Raw genomic sequence first — 21203 nt, forward strand, 5'->3', positions numbered from 1 at the left:
GCTCATGCTCTGTCTCTCTATCAAAAATAAGTAAATGTTAAAAAAATTTTTATTTAAAAGGAGAGAAAATACAATGAATACCTCCTCTAACAGGAGCTTGTTACATGAATAGCTGATCAAACAAAATATGCATGTGGGAAAATGACATCAAAACACTTAAAAATATTAATAAGTGTGAAAGTACACCGTAACAACCTGAGTATATAGACGTTAAATGCAAAATGAACTCTCGTGCCTGTGGCTATCATGGCTGTGGCCATACTTTTTATTTGCTGACCTCATAAAAATGGGCAATTTTACGTATACTACCATATTGAAAATAAACTGTCCAAGGGAACTGGCTATCAGTCGGATGAGCTAGAAATTTTTTCACAAGTTTCATATGAGACCAAGTACTTTTCTGAAGTAATTTTTTCCATTAAGAGGTACTTTGTATCTGTGCGATGATAAAATGTATATTCCTTGTATTTTTTCCATTGCTTTGAAAATAGGAAACAGATGAAACCACGATTACATTGGATTTTTCTCTTTTTTATGTTTGGAGTACTTCTGTAGGCTTTTTCTCTCTCTTGCACTGTCAGCTGTAGTCAGTTGCAACAGTCAGCCCAAGAGTAAACTCACTGAGCAGAGTGTAACCTGACTGCAGACATTGACTGGTGGACAGTTTTGTCTTCAGTATTTGTCATCAGCATAATCCAGGGGAATATCAGTTATATTGTAATCAAAATTCCTCAAGAAGGTCTAGTTGTTCTTTGGAAATGCCATCATTTTAAGGCCTATATGACTGATACCTCCAAGTAATCAGCTAGACAGGAGGCTATTTTGCTGTATTATTCCATGTACAGATGTAATTCTAGTCTTCTGCTCAGATGTGTTGGCAGAATTTTTAACACTGATCTAGCCTTCCAGAGGGTATGAAAACTTGAATAGGAGAGAATGGAAGGAATTATAAAGTCTTTCATTCCTATCTAGTAAGTGGTCCTATTTGTGAAATTAACTATAAAGAAGGAAGTGACTCCAAGGCTTCCGGAAGGAAGGAAAGTAGAACAGTAATAGAATGGCAGCTGAAACGGCTTAAAAATAATCAGTATGAAATTGCTGTTGCTCCACCCCATTTTGTGATTTTGAAGCCCTCTTGGGAGTGTGACATTGACAATAGATGACCAAGAGGAGACTCTGGAAAGCAGATATTGTCTCCCAAATAGGAAAGAGTTCTGTAGGAGGTAAATTTGAAGAGAACCTTGAGCCATTATGGAAAATCACTTTGTGAGTACTGTCACAAGATCATTATAGATCCTGGCCGGGGACAGTGTGGACACAGACGAGGGAACCCACAGCGAAATGAGAGGACCATTGTGACTTGTTTGAAATAATCAAGGATGTGAATAAAGGAGACAGAAGTAGAAAAGTTTAGGGGACAAGAGGTGTCTGTGACTCATGTATATCCTGATCGTTGCCTAGTCATTCACTCTCTTCCAGGTACTTTTTCTGAGAGCCCTTTGCATTCAGGGTGGCAGTTAATCACGTGATAATAAACGTAAGAGCGGGATAAGAAATCATCATAAGCTAAGTTCAGGAACAAGCTTAGCTGCCAAATAGGCTCATTAGAGATAATTCAAACTGAGTTTTCCAAAGCATTCATTTATTAAATGTAATGAAACCCATCCTTTTCGGGAACAGTGAAGGAGAGAACCAAGTGGCCAGCCTGTCTCCTGGCAAACAGAGTGTAATTTTACCCAGCAGGCTCACAATTCATGCTTTTGACACATGAAAGAAAAATACTTTTAGTCTCTGACTTCTGTCGTTGATACCCAAGTAGTCTTCACTAAATTTCATGGCACCAGGTGTGTGAGCAGGCTTTGATTTGCTGACAGTTTGCCTTAAAATGCCTAAAAAAATTAATAAGTTAACAAAATGCATGCATCGTTTAAGTTCACAACTTTCCCTTTTTTCTTTCACTTATCTGTTTTTTCCTTTCCTTTTTTTTTTTTTTTTTTTTTTTACTTTTTTTGACCAGCCATATTTATTCTCCCCAAACATAGCCTTATAATTATTTATGCATTGTAGTTCTTTCCAAAAGCACTGGCCTTTCAAGACAAGCCCAGGTAAGTTGTGATAGAAACATAACATTACCATTTCTTAAACCTCGAACTGTGTCCACTGTACTTGACATAGTGTTAAGTGCTTCAAGTATGTTCAAAGATGTATGAAGGACAGTTGCTACTCTGAAGGAGCTTAATTCTAATAGGAGAGAGAAAATAAAAAGAAAGTGACTAATACTATGTAATGAAGTAAAGTATTTCAAATTAATAAAGTAGTTGAAAGAGATCAGGAGGGGCCCCTGGCTGGCTCAGTCGGTAGAGCATATGACTCCTGATCTCGGCATTGTGAGCTCAAGCCCCACACTGGGCATGAGATTACTTTAAAAAATAATAATAATTGGGGCGCCTGGGTGGCGCAGTCGGTTAAGCGTCCGACTTCAGCCAGGTCACGATCTCGCGGTCCGTGAGTTCGAGCCCCGCGTCGGGCTCTGGGCTGATGGCTCGGAGCCTGGAGCCTGTTTCCGATTCTGTGTCTCCCTCTCTCTCTGCCCCTCCCCCGTTCATGCTCTGTCTCTCTCTGTCCCAAAAAAAATAAACGTTGAAAAAAAAAAATTTTTTTTAAATAATAATAATTAATAAAGAGACCAGGGAAAACTTTATGAGTGAGCGAGCTTTGAATTGGTCCTTGAAGGAAGGTTGTAGTGAGAATGACAGCTTTTCAAGCCTCCACCTTAGCTTATATACCACAATTTGGAAAATGGATGGATTAGAAATAGACCACATAGACATCATGAGAAAAGATATGGGGATTTTTTTTTTTTTTTTTTTTTTTTTTTTTTACAATACTGGGAATATCTAGGAAGCAAAGCTTGCTGGTGAGTAGAAGTAAAAATATATTAGATTTATGTCTTGATTCCTGCTAGGTACCAAACACTGACTACAATAAGCAAGACGCATTCCCTCTCCTCAAGATGTCAGAAACTAGCAGGGAATACAGACACCTCAACAGGAATATTCCGTGGACCTACGGTACTGTGGGGCCAAAGTGAAGGAGCATTCAACCAAGACTCAAGGGGCAAAGGCTCCTGGAAGAGGTTGTATTTGAACTACGGCTGTAGGACAAGGGATTGTTGGGGGAAAAAGGTATGGAGGGGAGTGTTCTAGCAGATGGACCATCACGTGCCAAGACCTGGAGGCAAGAGTGAGTAGGGCACACTGATGAAGACAGAAGTAGGTAGATATTCTGTGCCTTCATGAGACTAATATAACAGCCGTGTGTTAGATAAATTGGAGGAAGAAGGGATTAAAGACAGAAACATCATTTGGGAAATTGTTTTAGGAAGGCCTGGGAAAGAAATTGCCTTATATTATGTTCTGCCCATCCATCTCCATCATCTAATGTGATAAAAGCCTGAATTATGAAGTTGGATGTTAACAACTGGAGGCACAGGAATGCCTCTCCAGGCTCCAGCACGAAACTAACTGAGGTGGCAGCATTCCTGTCATAGCTATATCAGGAATAGTCTCTGGGGCGTGGTTCTTTCCCTCTGGATGCTTTAGCACCTACACCAGTACATGGCATAAGGTAGACACTCCGTACATACTTGCTTAAGTGAATGAAGGAATGAACACATGAATAAATGCATGAACATGAGAGATAATATAAAGAGAATGTCTCGAAGTCTGGAGACTTAGCTGCTTGCATAAGTAGCAAGGCTAAAAATAAGAGCGAAGTGAAAGATGAAGAAGTTTGAGCAAGGGTAACTGGAATGAGGATGGGACAAAAATAGGGAACGTAGAAGGAGAGAATTGAAATAATGAGAGGGCAGCCATGAAAAGTACCATTTTTTTAAATTTTTTAAGTTTATTTTTTGAGACAGGGGGAGGGGAGGGGCAGAGAGAGACAGGGAGAGAGAGAATCCCAAGCAGGATCCACGCTGTCAGTGCAGAGTCTGATGCGGGGCTTGAACCCACCAACCATGAGATCACGACCCAAGCAGAAACCAAGAGTTGGATGCTTAACCAACTGAGCCACCCAAGCACCCCTGAAAAGTTCCATTTTAGAGATAGTTTGAATTGTCAAAAGAACATGCAGTTGAAAATTTCTAACAGATGATTGAAAGTACAGATCAGGACCTTGGGGGAAGAAATCAGAACAGGGCTTTGAGATAAGACTTCTTCTATCTCAAGAGAAATAATTCAGTCTTCGGTATGTATATGCAAATATTTGCATTTAGCACAATTATGGTCCTCTCAATCCATGCAAGCTTCCACTATATCAGGACATTCTAGGGCTTTTCACATGGACTTCTGTTGATTGTCCTTTCCTTACCAGCTCCCTTAAGGGTGAACATTTGGGAGGCAGTAGTGTTAGAAGAATACATGGTCTAGGGGGGTGGTTAAGTCTAGCATGGCGTCTGGAACCACATCCCCCAAGTTCAAATTTTGGCCCTGTCACACTTAGTAGTTGTAGGACCTTGAGAAAGTGCATAATCTTTCTGCGCCTTCATTTCTTCTTCCAGATAGCAATTACAGCGTTAGTGGCATACTGGTAAACAAAGCTGCCTTCCAGATACCAATTATACAAATACTCTTCATAGCGTTGTAAGGAATAAGTGAAGCAAAGCATGGCGGTTACTTCAAAACAGTTCTGGCATGTTCTAAGCACAATGTAACTGTCAGCTATTAATGGTACTGTTGTTTTTTCACTTTGTTTCACTGTATGTAAAATGCAGGTAGCAATAGTGCAGACCTCATGGAGTTACTGTGAGAATTGCATAAAAGAATCCATATAAAGCTCTTCAATCAGGACATGGTAAAAGCTGACTGGATATAAGCAATTATTAACGGAGCTCCTACTGACGACAACAGGTAGAAGATTTGCCAGATTCCCCTGTGTCTCGCATTAGAATATCTGAAGCCAACAGATACAGAACCCCCCCCCAAATACAATATGTTTAATACATTACATGTAAGTTTCCAGGAGATATGATAGGCAATTTGTAATAAGTTGCTATTTTTCTTGAAAAATTTTCAGGCAGCCTTATCTTTTATAAAAAAAAAAAAAAAAAAAAAAAAGGAAGAAAGAAGAAAAAAATACAAAGGAGGTTATTTTCACTATAAATATGTGGAAAGGATAGAAACAATTCCAGGCGCTGTCGGAAAAGCAGGATTATCATTTTGTCTCAGAATTTGATATCAATAGCCCTTATTGATTATTTATATGGAATTTCTCATTAAAAAAGAAGATTGTTTAATATTAAGGGTTTGAATTACTTCAATTTCCAAATTATTTGCTTAAAAAATGTAAACAGCTGTCGTTTCAAAGAGGCTTACTTCATTTTACCTAAAGTGCTTTTCCGTCTGGAGGGAACACTTAAATGCAGTCACAAATCACTTGCAGTATACTCGTGGTAAGATTTTTTAAAGTTAAATTTGTTTACAAGCCTGCAGAGTTCAAATTTTGTAGCTAATATTCTTTTCTCCCTTTACTTAATGATTTTTACCTCTTTTTCCCTCTAGTGCTAGACATGAATTTTACTCATTACAGACAAGAGCACCCCAAACCCTTTTTATTTCATTAGTTCAGCAAATGGTCCCCGAGGGGTGTGGGCTGAGGAAATGATTGGGCTCTGTGATGATGAGCTTATTTTGCACTTTTACCCAGAAAATCTCTATATACAAAAGGCACAGAGAGTACTTACACTCAGCATGAACAATTACAGACTGTTGGGGGGGCCTCTTCCCGATGTGCCAACGACTTACTCCCATGAATTAAGAGGCAAGTGCGCTCCAAAGTGCATTAACCTTTATGGATTTTTCTCCGGTTTTCATGTTCCACTGATTTATGGTCTGAAATATGCCTGTTGCTGCTGCTTCTGAGTGAGTCCCTTGTAAGTCATTTCTAAATGATCTTTTTTTGAGTCAGATAATCCAAGTAAGTCGAATATCTCCAATCGATTCCTGTGAGGCTGCTTTTTTTTTTTTTCCTCCAAGTTGTTTTAGTTTGCTGTGTGCCTTAAAGGTCAAATTTGAGAAGGAGTGCGTAAGAACAGTGTCTTAAAGGAGCCACGCTTGCCGGCAGCTTCTTGGTGCATGGCGAACTATTTGTGGCCTTTTGCGTGGCCTCACTTGGGTTTGATTCCAAAGGTCCATTTACCTTAGTACCTCATCTAACTGGTTGCAGTTTCTTTGTGCAAGGATAGGCTCATGTCTGGGAACAGATTTCATTACGGGTTATAGATTGCTTTTTTTCATACAAATCAAGCATGGCGGGGACTTTGAGTCTACTGTGCCATCATAAAAGTCTACTGTTTCTCTTAGAGTGAAGGGTGGAAAAGTGTCATCAGCATTCAGGACTCCGTTATCAGTGCTGCTTGGCATCATTTTCCGCGGGCCCATATTTCTGCAGAATAGTTCTGTGTCGGACACTCAGTGTTCCATTCTCTGTGTGTCCGAAGATCATTTCTATTTACTGGATTTGGGGTGGGGGTGGGGGGAGGATGTAATTTGGTTTTCTCTTTGCAATGCCTGTATCATTCACCCTATAGGGTCACTGTTACCGCTATCGTTTGTGTTCGTGTGGTAAAACCACAACATAAAATCAAAGGTACAAATTTCAGAAAATTCGAGTTCAGAATTCTGGCTCTTAAATCACAAGTAATTCTTTCATGTCTCTGTCATAAACAGTACATCACCACTACTAGGTATTTATCCAAAGGATACAGGAGTGCTAATTCGAAGGGGCACATGCACCCCGATGTTTCTAGCAGCACTGTCGACAGTAGCCAAAGTATGGAAAGAGCCCAAATGTCCATCGATGGATGAATGGATAAAGAAGATGTGTATGTACATTTTGTATATGTACATACATACATATACACAATGAAATATTACTCGGCGATCAGAAAGAATGAAATTTGCCATTTGCAACAATGTGGATGGAACTACAGTATATTATGCTAAGCAAAATAAGTCAGAAAAAAGATAATTATCATATCACTCACTCATATGTGGAATTTAAGAAACAAAACAGATGAACATAAGGGTAGGAGAGCAAAAATAACATGAAAACCGAGAGGGAGACAAACTGTAAGAGACTCTTAAATACGAAAAGCAAACTGAGGGTTGTTGGAGGGGTGTTGGGTGGGAGGATGGGTTAAATAGATGAGGGGCCTTACAGAGGACTTGTTGGGATGAACACTGGGTGTTATATGTAAGTGATGAATCACAAATTCTCTTCTTGAAATCATTATTATACTATGCGTTAACTATCTTGGATTTAAATTAAAACAGAACAGGGGCGCCTGGGTGGCGCAGTCGGTTAAGCGTCCGACTTCAGCCAGGTCACGATCTCGCGGTCCATGAGTTCGAGCCCCGCGTCAGGCTCTGGGCTGATGGCTCAGAGCCTGGAGCCTGTTTCCGATTCTGTGTCTCCCTCTCTCTCTGCCCCTCCCCCGTTCATGCTCTGTCTCTCTCTGTCCCAAAAATAAATAAACGTTGAAAAAAAAAATTAAATTAAAACAGAACAAAACAAAAACAATGCATCACTGTTGATTGCTAACTAAACTTTCAATGTGTGCATTTATAAACATCTGTGTCATCTGGCATTATTGTACAGATACTAAATGTGGCAGTAGGGTATTGTTCAGTGAGGAGGGTGCCATAGGGACTTACCTTTGAGTATGCTTGACTACTTAAGCAGAGCTTTTGCAGGCTTATAAATATCATGCAACTTTTCATGGAGAGACCTCGGACCAAAATGAAGGGAAGAGCATGGTTCCGATTTTTCAAAATGTCTTTAAAGCTATTATATAATGGAAGAGATTCAGAGCTTCTTGGTGGAGGTAAGCATGGTACATCTCTGCAGAGAGTCTAGATTGGAAGGTCCATTAGTGGAACTGATAATGCTAAGAGAAGCTAAAGAATATAGGTAGTCAGAGGGATAAATCCCTCTACACATTTCTACTGGTTCCAATGCATGGGACCAGGAGAAAAATCTTCAAGCCTTTCAGACAAATGTTTTGTGTACATTATGCAGCCGAAAATACCAAAGTTAGATGTGTGATAATATACAACAAAGTTAGGAAGTCTCAAAGTGGAAAGAATAAATATATTGTATATTGCATGACACAGATTATATGCAAGTATATACATTAAAAATGTAATTAGCAATAAACTGACACACTGTTTATGGGAGAGACATGAATGAAATTTCTTGTGCTCCAAAAGCCAGATGAATTTGAATTTTCTGAAATCCACCCCTTTGATTTTCTGCTTTGCAAAATCATGGTTCCCCATGACTGGGTTCACATTATGCATTTTTGGCAAGAACATCAGAGAAGCGATGCTGTATTGTTCTCTATCTTATTAGGAGGTACGTATCAGCTTGCCCCGTTACTGGTCATGTTGGCCACGGAATTTTAAAAATTCATTAGGGTGTGAATGTTAGGAATTCATATTTCCTATGAGTAACTACTTTTATTCAAATGAATAAATACTGCTCCCATTGCAACGTCTAAAGTATAAAATAGGCCCTCCATGTTCAAGGGCATTTCCATCTGGTAGTAGCTGTAATTCTTGGCTGAGATAAAATGGAAGATATGGAGCTTTACAATGAAACAGAACTTGTGGTGAGGAGGCTGGGGTTAACCAAGGAGCTTAGGAAGCCTGAATGAAATTTTAATGAGTTTACGATTTCCCTGGATAGAAATCAAATCAAGATAAAAAATTTTTAAACACCAGGTCAAATATAAGTAGTGTGTGCTCGTGTATGCATTCCAAAGGCCATGCACTTGCTGTAGGAAAGAGCAAACTTAAAATATAGGTACTGCATATGTACGTATTTTAGGAGGCCCCCCAGTTGATGATATTCTGAAAAGAAAACCTGTGGTTAAATATTTACGAACAGCAATATTAGAATTTAGGAAACGCGGTCCTAAATGGTTTAGACATTCAAATGCCAGGAATCTGTTGCCTACTTTCACTTGTTTTTTGGTTTATCCTACTTTATAACCTTAGGTTTAGGAGGCTGATCTGAATAAGGTGCCTCAAAATCCTGTGATTAGATGCTCTGCATGTAGCATTATGTAGATCCTTTTCTTTGAGTCTCATTCTCCTCGTTTCCATATACACAGCCGTACCTGGGGCCATCTCATCATTTACAGGATAGGAATCCCTAGTGTGAAAGCACTTCACCAGATTAGATAATACCCTTTTGACAAGGTTCCATCTGTGTTCCATCTCAACTTTGAAGTGAAGTGTTTTCTTTCCTAATGAGATTCTTTTCACTGTTAAAAATTCAGCACTTTCTTACTTCCCTAGAGCTGATTAGGAGCATTGTTGGAAAAACTGGGCCTTTTGATGAGTCGCCTCCACACCCTTGACTGTCTCTCCTGTCTTCCCATTCACCGGATCACTTTTAAAGTCCTTCCTTCCGAGGGAAAAGGAGTCACGCAGTACATTGTGGGAATCTGGGGTAAATCAAATGTAGAGTCGTCCATGAAAAATCATGAGGAGCTACTCCCAATAGCTTGTGGGTATAATTCAACAGACGCCAAATGAGGATGTTCATTGTAGGATTATCTCTAATAAAAACAGGAGACAGCATTAATATTCCCTAATAGATGTTTGGTTTAATAATGCTGTGTTCATTAGTGTGATGCAATGACTTCCTAATACTCTGTAGAAGAAGAGACTGTAAAGTTGTGCGAATAACCATATTGTACAGAGCAAAAAACAACGTTGGGACTGTGGTCAAGGACCAGATAGAGAACATTCTTTCAGGAAGAGGCAACTGTTAACAGTGGGGTGGTGGAGCGATGGGATGATTTTTCTTTCTTCTTAAATATTTTATTGGGGTCTCTAGTCCAGATTCTTGGGGGGAGGGCATTATTTGTCAGAGAGGTCACACCTCAGTTTCAGGAGCTGTGGGTTGAAGTTCAAGAACCTGCTACTTTTATTCAGCACTCCCTTCACCAAATACCTCCTGAGAGCCTACTGTGTGCCGGCCATAGTGGACGTAGTACTGAGCTCTGAGGATACAGAAGTGAGCGATTTAGGGGCGCCTGGGTGGCGCAGTCGGTTAAGCGTCCGACTTCAGCCAGGTCGCGATCTCATGGTCCGTGGGTTCGAGCCCCGCGTCGGGCTCTGGGCTGATGGCTCAGAGCCTGGAGCCTGTTTCCGATTCTGTGTCTCCCTCTCTCTCTGCCCCTCCCCCGTTCATGCTCTGTCTCCCTCTGTCCCAAAAATAAATAAACGTTGAAAAAAAAAAAACAAACAGAAGTGAGCGATTTACAGTTGACCCCTCACCACACGGAGCTTTGGTCGTTCCTCCGTCAGCTTGTTCCTGAAAGGGTCAAAGTATTAATCTGCTGGTCCACATTGCCAGTTATGGGCAAGCGTAGGAAAACAAAGGGGCAGGGTGAAAAACAACCTGTCACACATGTACCCCTTTCCTCCACAACCCCATCAGGGCTCAGGTGCCGGTAGTAATCACAAAAATAGTAGCTGCTGCTTACTCAGCGGTTGCTGTGTGCCCACCTCGGTGCCGAGTGCTTAATGTTGATTTCCTCCTTTAACCATCAGGACGATCCTGAATATTACCATCTCCGTTTTATAGAATACAACAGAAAGACAAAGAGGGGCTAAGTAACCTGCCCAAGACTGTACATTCAGAATTCAGTCCCTGGAATACCTACTGTGAGTGTTCTGCCCCGGCCGCTCAGCTTCCCTCATTCAGTCCTCCCTGCAGCGACCGAGAGTCTGGATCCCCTCCTGGCTGTTTGGGAGAGTTCCTTTTCTGTGTCCTTCCTGCCCAGGAAAGGGCGATTTGCCCATTTCGTGTACTTGCTTCCCCTTGTTGACGGGAGTCAGAACAGGCTGATCAGACAGCCTTATTTTTTCTCTTCCCTGGCACATGTTTTGTGCTTTCTGTGCAGTGAGAGGGCCTGCCTGCACAGCTCTGAAAGCAGATTCGGACACATGTCAAACGGGTCCCCTTGAGTTAGAGGTGATGACAGCAACCTGGGTGTGTCCTTTTAGAGGGATAGGCGTGCTGTGGGGAACGTGTGACTTGTGTTTGAAGGAAATGCGTCAGCTACAGGTGATGGGAGCCCTGCCCCTCCATCATTGTGGCTCAGAGCAACTTCGTATCTGGGGGACACCAAAAACAGCGGACTAGAAAAAAAGAAAGTATGGATAATTTAGACTTCTCTCTCTTACTGTTTAGGAGCAGGCTAACTAGTAAAAACGAAAATTTTTTAATTTAAGTTCTACTTACTTATTTTGAGAGAAAAAGGGGGAGAGGAGTAGAGAGAGAGAAGAGAGCGAGAGAATCCCAAGCAGGCTCCGTGCTGTCGGCACAGAGCCTGCCGTGGAGCTCGAACTCACGAACCGTGAGATCATGACTTGAGCCGAAATCAAGAGTCGGACGCTTAACTGACTGAGCCACCCAGGCGCCCCCCCTAGTAAAAATTGCTTTTTAACATCTGGTAAGGATTTTGAAATTGTGGGAAGTGCCTCTCAGAAAGCTTCTTCTAAGTCCCGTTGAAAAGAATAAGGAGGGATTCTGATGATTGAATCCCATAATATTAAATAAAATACAAAGGCCTTTGGTGTGGTGACTCATAAGCAAATTCAAAACAGTGGTTTTCTTTTAGAGGCAGACCAAGGAGAGAGGGATGCATCTGGGCTGGCGGGGTGGGGAGTGGCACCTGGGACAGGTACTTCTCTGAGGATTAGATGAATCAGAAGGAGTCAACACGGCAGGATGTGGGATTTGGAGATTTTTAAATTACGGTTAACTACCTTTATGTCTTCATTTTCTCCCCACCTTCTTCCCCTCACTCCCTTCTTAAAGATTGATTACGTCTTGTTTGGTAGTCACTCTTTTACGTCCCTTTCTGTGTTGATAAAGTCAGTTAAGAGGCCTCATTGATGTTCCCCCTGGCTTTTCAATTTCTGCTCTTTCCCTTACGTTCTTTGAGTTACTCTATCGCTATGATGATCCTATATGTGTAAGTTCTCACTTCCCCCCAACCGCTGTGTGCTTGCCTCTGGGTGCAAGCACAGGTCGCAGGCTGATCAGAGGTTAATGGAATGTTAGACTGGCGATATGCAAAATTAACCATGATGTGTTTATGTATTAAGTAAAGGAAACCCTTTATTAGGTCACACAGCTAAACTGAACATTTCTACACCAAACTTTTTTTCTTTATTATTTTTTAATGTTTAATTCTTTTTTAAAGAGAGAGAGAGAGAGAGGCAAAGCGCAAAAGGGGGAGGGACAGAAAGAGGGACACACAGAATCCAAAGGAGGCTTCAGGCTCTGAGCTGTCAGCATAGAGCCTGTCAGGGGGCTCGAACTCATGAACCATGTGATCTTGACCTGAGCAAAAGTTGGACGCTTAACCAACTGAGCCACCCAGGCGCCCCCACCAGACTTCACATGTGGCCTAATTAGAAGGCCATTTATGAGGTACAGTCTTTGGTATATATGTAGGTAATTTCTTTTTAATTTTCTAATTTAATTTTATTTGAGTAATACATTCATGGTCTTTAAAAATCCGATGACTGTAAGCGCTCTTTCCTATTTACTAGATGGGATGCTGATTCATAAATTGTTGAATAAAGCCAGTTTGATCTTTTTTTTTTTTTATTTTTATTTTTTTTTATTTTTTTTTTTTCAACGTTTATTCATTTTTGGGACAGAGAGAGACAGAGCACGAACGGGGGAGGGGCAGAGAGAGAGGGAGACACAGACTCGGAAACAGGCTCCAGGCTCTGAGCCATCAGCCCAGAGCCTGACGCGGGGCTCGAACTCACGGAGCGCGAGATCGTGACCCGGCTGAAGTCGGACGCCCAACCGACTGCGCCACCCAGGCGCCCCAAGCCAGTTTGATCTTTAAAAAAATCAAGCAATTATTAAAAGTTATAATTGAAAAAAAAAGTCTTATTCCCACTCCTCTTATTCCCACCCCACTCGCCCCTGCTTCCTACAGGAACTCACTTGGATTAGACCTTTGTGAGTCCTGTCAGGATGTCTTTATCATAAAATAAACAAAGGAGGGTATATAATTTTTACAGAAAGGTCGGTGTAATGAATACTACTAAATACATATTGATCTGCAGCGTGCGTTTCTCACTGAACAATTTATCTTGGAGGTCTTTTCACGTTAGTGCATCAGAAGCTTCCACGTTTGGGGGTTGAGGTTACTGTAGATACACCATAGTTTATTTGATTAATCCCTAAATGATGGATTCTTTTGTCCTTTGCTGTAAAAACAATGCTACACTGATCTGTGTAATCATATTTAGAAATAGCTGTCAGAAGAATTTCCCAGAAGTGGGATTTCTGGGTCAAAAGGAAGTGCATTTGTAATTTTGAGTGATGATTCCAACTTGCCCTTCGTGAGGGTTGCACCATTTTTCATTCCCATCAACAATACGTGAGAATGCCTCTTTCCCACACATACGCCAAAAGAGCACGCTTTCAAATTTTGGGGATTTGATCAATGCATGGTTATAAAAAATGGCATCTCAGTATAGTTTACTTCTCATTTTTTTCATTAGGAACAAAGTTAAGAATTTTTTCTTACGTTTAGTGGCCACTGTATTCCTTTTTACCGTAAACCGTCTTTTCCTGTCCTTTGGTCATTTTTGCACTAAGTTGTTGTTTTTTTTTTTTTTTCCTGACTCATCTGTGATAGAAGTTGCAAATATATCTTCCCAGTTAATCATTCAGTTTTTGTCTTTATTTCATTTGATTTGATTTCACTTCATCTCTCTCTACATTTTTTTTTTTTGGAAGAAAATTTAAAATACAACACAGTCCTTGCTTTGCATAACATTGTAGAACTGTAAAAATCACCATGCAAAGCAATCTTAGTCAATGGGGTAAATCACAATTCTTTCTCGACTTTAGGAAGTTTTTGCCAAAACATGAAAAAGTCCCTTGCTGGCGGTTATAAATTTGTCCAAAAATGAAAAAAAATAAGAAAACTAATACGTTTTCATATTAGTATTTCATTTCTTTGTTAAAATCCTATCAGAGTACTTTGAACACCTTCTTTTCATCCTGTGCTTTACGATACACAGTGAGCAACTTTTGTAGGTGTTGGGGAAATGTCATACCTCCTTTAAGTCTGGATCTGCCAGCATTTTAGTTTTTGCTTTTCAGTGTCATGAAACATCTTCAAGAGCTCCTTTACCATGCAGTTGGGGCCACAGCACTTCCTCCGGGATGTTTTCATCCCTTTTGCCACAAAGGCTTTCTCCCTGGTGAGGTGAATAAATTCTCCTTCCCTCTCCTTCCCTCTTTCTCAGATGGAGGCAATGTCAACATTCCTAGCTGTTTCTTCTGTAAATCCCTTTACATTCCATCCAAATTCCACTCCCAGTGTTACCACTGTTCGTTTTGTTTTTTCTGTACGTCTGTCTTTTTTGGCCAATTCCCTCTTTTAATTATCCATTTTTGTAAAATATCGCATGAGTTTATCACTGGGAGACAAGGAGACAACACAAGTACACGCTTTGTCACCCGAACATGAGTAGCAGATGTGCAGTTATCAGTCACTGATAGACTGATCCATTGATGATGGTGAACATCAATTGTTTACATAGAGATTTCTGGACTGAAGAGGTAGCGGCAAAGTTTTCATTTTATGCCATTACTCACAGTTAATCTACTGTAGTAACTGGAATTTAAACCTTGTTTTTTGGGGGACTGGTGTTACTGGGTGGTAATAACTTAAATTTTTGCATATCAAAACCATGCAAAGCAGATACAAAGAATAACCTAACAAATATCTGCATACTCATCTGTGAGTTTGGACAGTTATTAACATTCTATCTTTGTTTTATGTATTTTTTTTATTTGAGAGAGAGAGAGAAAGTAAGTACGAGTAGGGGAGAGGTGCAGAGGGGGAGAGAGAATCTTAAGCAGGCTCCACACTCAGCACAGAGCCCAGCACGGGGCTTGATCCCATAATGTTGGTGCCAAAATCAAGAGTAGGACACTCAACTGACTGAACCATCCAGGCGCCCCTTTGTTTGAAGTGTTTTTAATAAAGGGAACAGATCATTACAAATAAGGTTGAAGTACTCTTTTGTCCACACCTCCCTTCGTGTTCCCTTTCATAACCTCCCAACTTACATACCATCATGAAGTAAAAGAATACCATTCATTCTCCCTCCCTCCCCCCACCTTTTTTTTTTTTGAGTGTTAACACACAATGTTACATTAGTTTCAAGTGTACAACTTAATGATTTTGACAAGTTTATACACTATGTGGTGTTCACCATGAATACAGCTACCATCTGTCCTATTACATCACTATGGTGATATCACTGACTATATTCCTTATGCTCTGCTTTTTAATCCTGTGACTTACTCATACCATACCCAGAGGACTGTATCTCCTTGCCCTTCCCTTATTTTGCCCAGTCTCCCCCATCCCACTCCCAGCAGCCATCAATTTGTTCTCTGTATTTATAGTGTGGATTCCGCTTTTTGTTAGTTTATTCATCTTTTTTAGATTCCATTTACAAGTGGATCCTATGGTATTTGTCTTTCTCAGTCTGACTTATTTTACTTAATGTAATGGGTCCATGCATGTTGTCTCAAATGGCATGATCTCATCCTTTTTTAATGGCTGTGTAATATCCCAGTGTGTGTGTGTGTGTGTGTGTGTGTGTGTGTGTGTGTGTGTATGGTATATATATGGTATATATATATACGTATATATATATATACGTATAACATATACGTATACAAACATACATCTCACATTTTCTTTATCCATTCATCTATTGATGGACACTTAGGTTGCTTCCATGGCTTGGCTATTGTAAATAATGCTGCAGTAAACATAGGGGTGCATGTATCTTTTTGAGTTCGTGCTTTCATTTTCCCTGGTAAATATCCTGTAGGGGGATTATTAGATCATATGGTTGGTTTGTTTTTGTTTTTTTTTAATTTTGTGAGGAAATTTCTTACTGTTTTCCAGAGTGGCTGTACAATTTACATTCCCACCAGCACTGCGCAAGGGTTCCTTTTCCTCCACATCCTCACCACTACTTGTTGTTTCTTTTCTTCTTGATTTTAGCCATTCTGACAGGTGTAAGGTGGTATCTCATTGTGGCTTCATGTAAAAGAATGAAATTGGACTACTGTCTAATACCATACACAAAAATAAATTCAAAATAGATTAAAGACCTAAATGTGAGACCCGAAACCATAAAAACCCTAAAAAAGAGAACACAGACAGTAATTCCTCTGACGTCAGCAATAGCCATAATTTCTAGATATGCCTCCTGAGGCAAGGTAAACAAAAGCAAAAATAGACTATTGGGATCATATCAAAATAAAAAACTTTTGCACAACAAAGGAAACCATCAGGAAAACAAAAAGACAATCTACTGAATGGGAGAAGATATTTGCACATGACATATCTGATAAAGGGTTAGTATCCAAAATATATTAAGAACTTATGTAACTCAGCACCAAAAAAAAAAAAAAAAAAACAAAAACAAAAGCAAAAAACACCAGCAAATAATCCTATTAAATGGGCAGATGACCTGAATAGACATGTCTCTAATGAACACATGCAGATAACCAACAGACACATGAAAAGATGCTCAACATCACTAATCATCAGGGAAATGCAAATCTCCCTTAAAAAAAAAAAAAAACACATTTCTATCTACACATATAAAGATCTCTGTGAGAAATACAGAGTATTTGGGGGTGTGCTTTTAAATTTGCACTGTAATTTTCTGTTCATCATGCCTGCCTTTGCTTTTTGTATTCTTATTTCCTTCTTGAAATAATACAAATGGGTTTTTGTGTTACCCCTTTTTTCCCCTTTCAGTTGAGCAGTCATGTGTTCTATTTTGTCCTATTTCTATTCAATTAGTGAAATAATAACTTAGAAAAATAAAAAGAACTCTTATAGACACAAATAACAAAGTAATGACATGTTCTTGTTAAGAATTCTGGGAATTCCCCCTCATCTCTCCATAGAAAGACATGCCAAAGCCTAGAAATACCCATATGTGTTTTATGATATTTCTAGAACTATTTTTCTGAGATATTTCACGACCATTTTCTTCTGTTGTCTTCCAGATTTATTCAAGAGATCGAGCATGCCCTGGGACTCGGCCCAGCCAAACAGTGTCCTCTTCGAGACTTTCTCACTGTGTACATCAAAAACATCTTCCTGAATCAGGTCCTGGCAGAGATCAACAAGGAGATTGAAGGAGTCACTAAAACATCTGACCCCTTGAAGATCCTAGCTAATGCGGACACCATGAAGGTGATGGGGGTACAACGGCCTCTCCTACAGGTGATAATATACTCACTGTTTTTATCAGTAGTTTTCATGGAATTGGCAGGAGACACAAATTACAAAAAGAAGAAGAATTACCATCTGTTTCCATATTCATCAGAGGCAAAATAAGAGGAAATAAATTAGACAGGCACTAGGGGAATTTAGAACTAATGGGGAGATAATGGAAATTCCTTAAGATCTTATATAAGAAAAAAGTGGCTGGCTTTGAATATGGAAGGTGGTGAATCTCATTAGTATGCAAGCAGTTCCTCATTATTTTCCTGGAACTTGTCCTTGAGAGGAATTCTTTTTCCACTGGCGAATGTGCCAGGAGTATGCAGGACTTAAGGAGAGGAAATTACCATGCCTAACCTCAACCACCAACAGGAAACCCTGTGTGCCATTTCAGGGCAGACCTACTGTGAGCTTGGCTAGCTCACAGTGAATTTGAACCCACCAGCAAACTGACTTTTAAAAGGCAGATCATTTAATTCACGTGATCCTGTTAATACCGGAAATTTTACATAGACTATATAAAGAAATGGTTTCTAGGCAACAGAAAATAATTTGTCAGTATTTGGATTTATAGGCTTCCGGCGTATATCCATTGTAGCCAGTGACTTGAAGGTAAATATAAAACCAAAAGAGTATTAGTATGAGTTTAACTCATATATGTACATTAACTATTATTACATGGTTATTGTATTTTTATAGTGTTTCTTTATTTGAGAGAATGATGGGCACAATGGCATATTTTTTAATAAGTTGCACAAAACAAGGATATCTCAGAGTGTGGAAGGCTTGAGTTCTTTCAAAGAAAAGGTGTATAAATGGAAAGGAGTTACAGCTGCTACAGTTGCTCGCCCTTACCTGCCTTTATATATGTGTTCCTTGGTTTTTCCTTCTTTGCACATCAGAATTAATAGAAATCTTGGACTTTTCGTAGGCAAATGTTCGAGTTATGAGCATTCTTTTTTTTAATGTTTATTTATTTATTTTTGAGAGAGAGAGAGACAGAGAGAGAGAGAGAGAGAGCAGGGTAGGGTCAGAGAGAAAGAGAGAGAGAGAGGAGACAGAGAATCCCAAGCAGACTCCATGTTGTCAGTGCAGAGCCCAGTGCAGGGCTTGGACTCCCAAACCATGAGATCTTGACCTGAGCCGAAATCAGGCGTCAGGCGCTTAGCTAACTAAGCCACCCAGGCGCCATCATGAGCATTCTTTACCATGAGAAAACTCGTTGGTGGTATTGAGAAAATAGAATAGAGGCATTTGCTTCTCCCAGAACTTGCGTAATAGTATCACACCTAGGAAAGGGTACATTCAGATCATCTGGGTCTGTGTCAGATACATTCCTTGTGAGGGATCTCTACTAAGTGTGGAAGCAGAGAAGGGACCATGGCAAAGGCATGTGCTCACTTCTGCCCCTACTGGATTACTCTTCCGCTGGCTCTTTGCATGGCTGGGACCTTGTTCTCTCAGAGTCTCATTTCAGATGTTACCTCCGCGGGGCAGCTTTTCCTGACTGTCCTACCCGAGTAGGTCCCCTTCCCTGGTTATTTTACATTCTTCCCTCCCTCTGACACCCCAATCCGTTCCGACACTGAAACTGAACTCCATGGACTCTTATCACCAAAGCTCCCTTCCCAGGTGACTTAAGATCTGGTTTGGCCAATAGGAGGCACTAGCAGCAGATTGGAAGAAGAAAGAGAAGAGAGAGATTAAGGTTGTTTCTTATCTCCTTCCTCTCCACTTTGGATCATTGTTCCGGCCACGGGTGCGTCCCTCCTATCCAGGGGTCCTGTCAGGTGACACCCATTCCGTAGCTGCAGCTCTCACTGGGCTCTGGTAACACCATTTCTTCTCTTTGTCCCTTAATGACAAAGTTTCTGCTATTATTAGACTCTGGGTGCCTCACCAGCCCTCCTTTCTTCTTTCAGCACTGCCCATACCTCGGTAATTCATCTCTTCATCAATGTTTCTTCGTCCGACCATCTGCCTGGAGTTCTCTTTTTTTCTCAAGATCCTGAATAGATCTCCTCAGTTAGTCACTGTTTTAACACTTTGATTTTTTTTTTCATCTTCACACAACTACCATAATTATTAGTTCATTGATTTTCCAACTTGTTTATTTTGTCTTTTCCTAATAGAACATAAGTTCCAAAAGCATAGTACGGGACCAGGCAGCCGAAGGGGCTCGATACATAATTTATGGAACGAGTGCATACATGCACGGATGGATGGATGGATGGATGGATAGACACAGTTGGATAAGTTTGGAGAGTCAGAAATAATTGCAGAGTCAGAGTGGGAAGACGAGAGACAGAGAGTGACAAAACCCTGTCTTTCTCTAGCTTCTGGCTGACCATATCATGAGCTTCCTCTCCTTCAGAAAAGCATCCAGTATTTATGTCCCTGCAACGTCAGTCTGTACAGCACAGAGCAATTTTAATATGCTTTGGTGTACTGAATTTAAAAGAACACAGAGGCAACAACGTACTACAGAGAGGATCTGTGTACTAAAGAGGCTGGCTTATTGTACATAATAATTTTCAGCTTGAGTAGCAGAAACACATTAAAACTCGTAACTGGTTGACTACAGGCTGGGCCATGTCAGGGCCACACTTTGCGGCTCAATGACATCTCGGGGAGTCTACCGCTGTCTTATTAAATCACGCCCAACCCTGTCACCAGCCATACTGTTAGTGTGGCTCTTGTTTTTTAAATCGATTACTCCATTCTGAGGCAAGATGAGAACTCCGCCTTCACCCGAGTCCAGATAGAATTCTATTTATGTGAGTAAATCTTTAAACTAAGGTCATTCAACTAATTAATCTCCAAATTTGTTGTCAGAGCCCCAAACACCTGCTCTCTTATTTAGTTATTTTGTTGCCCTTTCTTTTCTTCATAAAAATTTTATTTTCTAAGAATCCAAATTAGTTAGGCCATATCAATAAATTTGTTTAATATTCTCAGAGTAATGAAATTTAAAAAGTAAATGAGATGGTTATTTTCCTTTCCCATCTTGAGACATCCCCTCGCTTTTATAATCAGTGTAAATTGCTTTCGGACATAAGTTTCCATGGTCAAGTTTCAGTGTTCCTTAAATGTGTTTCTGTGTCACCTTGACATTTTCATTCCCAGCTAATTGTAAGTGACTAATCTGAAGCAAAATAAATAATTCTCAAACATTTTTGCTGAGAATCCAAAACAACCGTTAAGAAGGGAGCTTGGAGAAATACACATAGGCGTACAAGATGCGGGTGGGTTAAGTAGTCAATTACTCGCAGTTTAAAAGTGTCCTTTATAGTCACTCCCTCGGCTCGACTGTCCTTTGGTTTCCCACAAGAAAAGGACTGCAACTGTGCTCTGAGGCCGCTCCCAGTGTTCCACAGCAGTGGCCCAGCCCAATTCCCCAGGGGCGGTGTGGAAGGACAGCTGTGTCAGGACTGATTTCATTTGTTTGATGAACAAACATGCCCAGAACCCCAGGACCTGTGTCCCTCCTGCTCTGAAATGGCATCTGGCAGTATAGACAATCTGTTACGAGGGGACATTTCCATGGGTGATGACGTGCTTTTTGAATCCATAATTTCACTGTCAAGGCACAGAATTCACAGAAGGGAAGGAAATAGGAAGGAGGAGTTGACAGACACCATCTTCTAGGTGTGCAAGTAAACACACAGCTGTGCAAGTATTGGCCCAAATTATACAGCAGCAAAGTACTGGTAGTAATAACAGTAACAGTTGCATTCGTAATAGTAGATACTAGTAATGATAGCAGCTGACACTTTCAATAGCATTAACCACCAGCCGGACACTATTCCGATTGTTT

The 21203-nt window shown here is 40.4% G+C and overlaps 1 protein-coding gene across 2 annotated transcripts in view; it reads left to right on the top strand.

The window, feature by feature from the left end:
- The window catches only part of EXOC4 (exocyst complex component 4), a 766053-nt gene that overhangs the window by 530648 nt on the left and 214202 nt on the right, over positions 1-21203 (top strand). For both annotated transcript variants that reach the window (XM_045495680.1, XM_045495681.1), the window contains exon 11: positions 17167-17386. In XM_045495680.1, coding sequence (XP_045351636.1) covers positions 17167-17386 — 220 coding nt within the window. The remainder of the gene's footprint in view (positions 1-17166; positions 17387-21203) is intronic.

This window comes from Leopardus geoffroyi, chromosome A2 (assembly GCF_018350155.1).
Source record: "Leopardus geoffroyi isolate Oge1 chromosome A2, O.geoffroyi_Oge1_pat1.0, whole genome shotgun sequence".
Classification (NCBI taxonomy): domain Eukaryota; kingdom Metazoa; phylum Chordata; class Mammalia; order Carnivora; family Felidae; genus Leopardus; species Leopardus geoffroyi.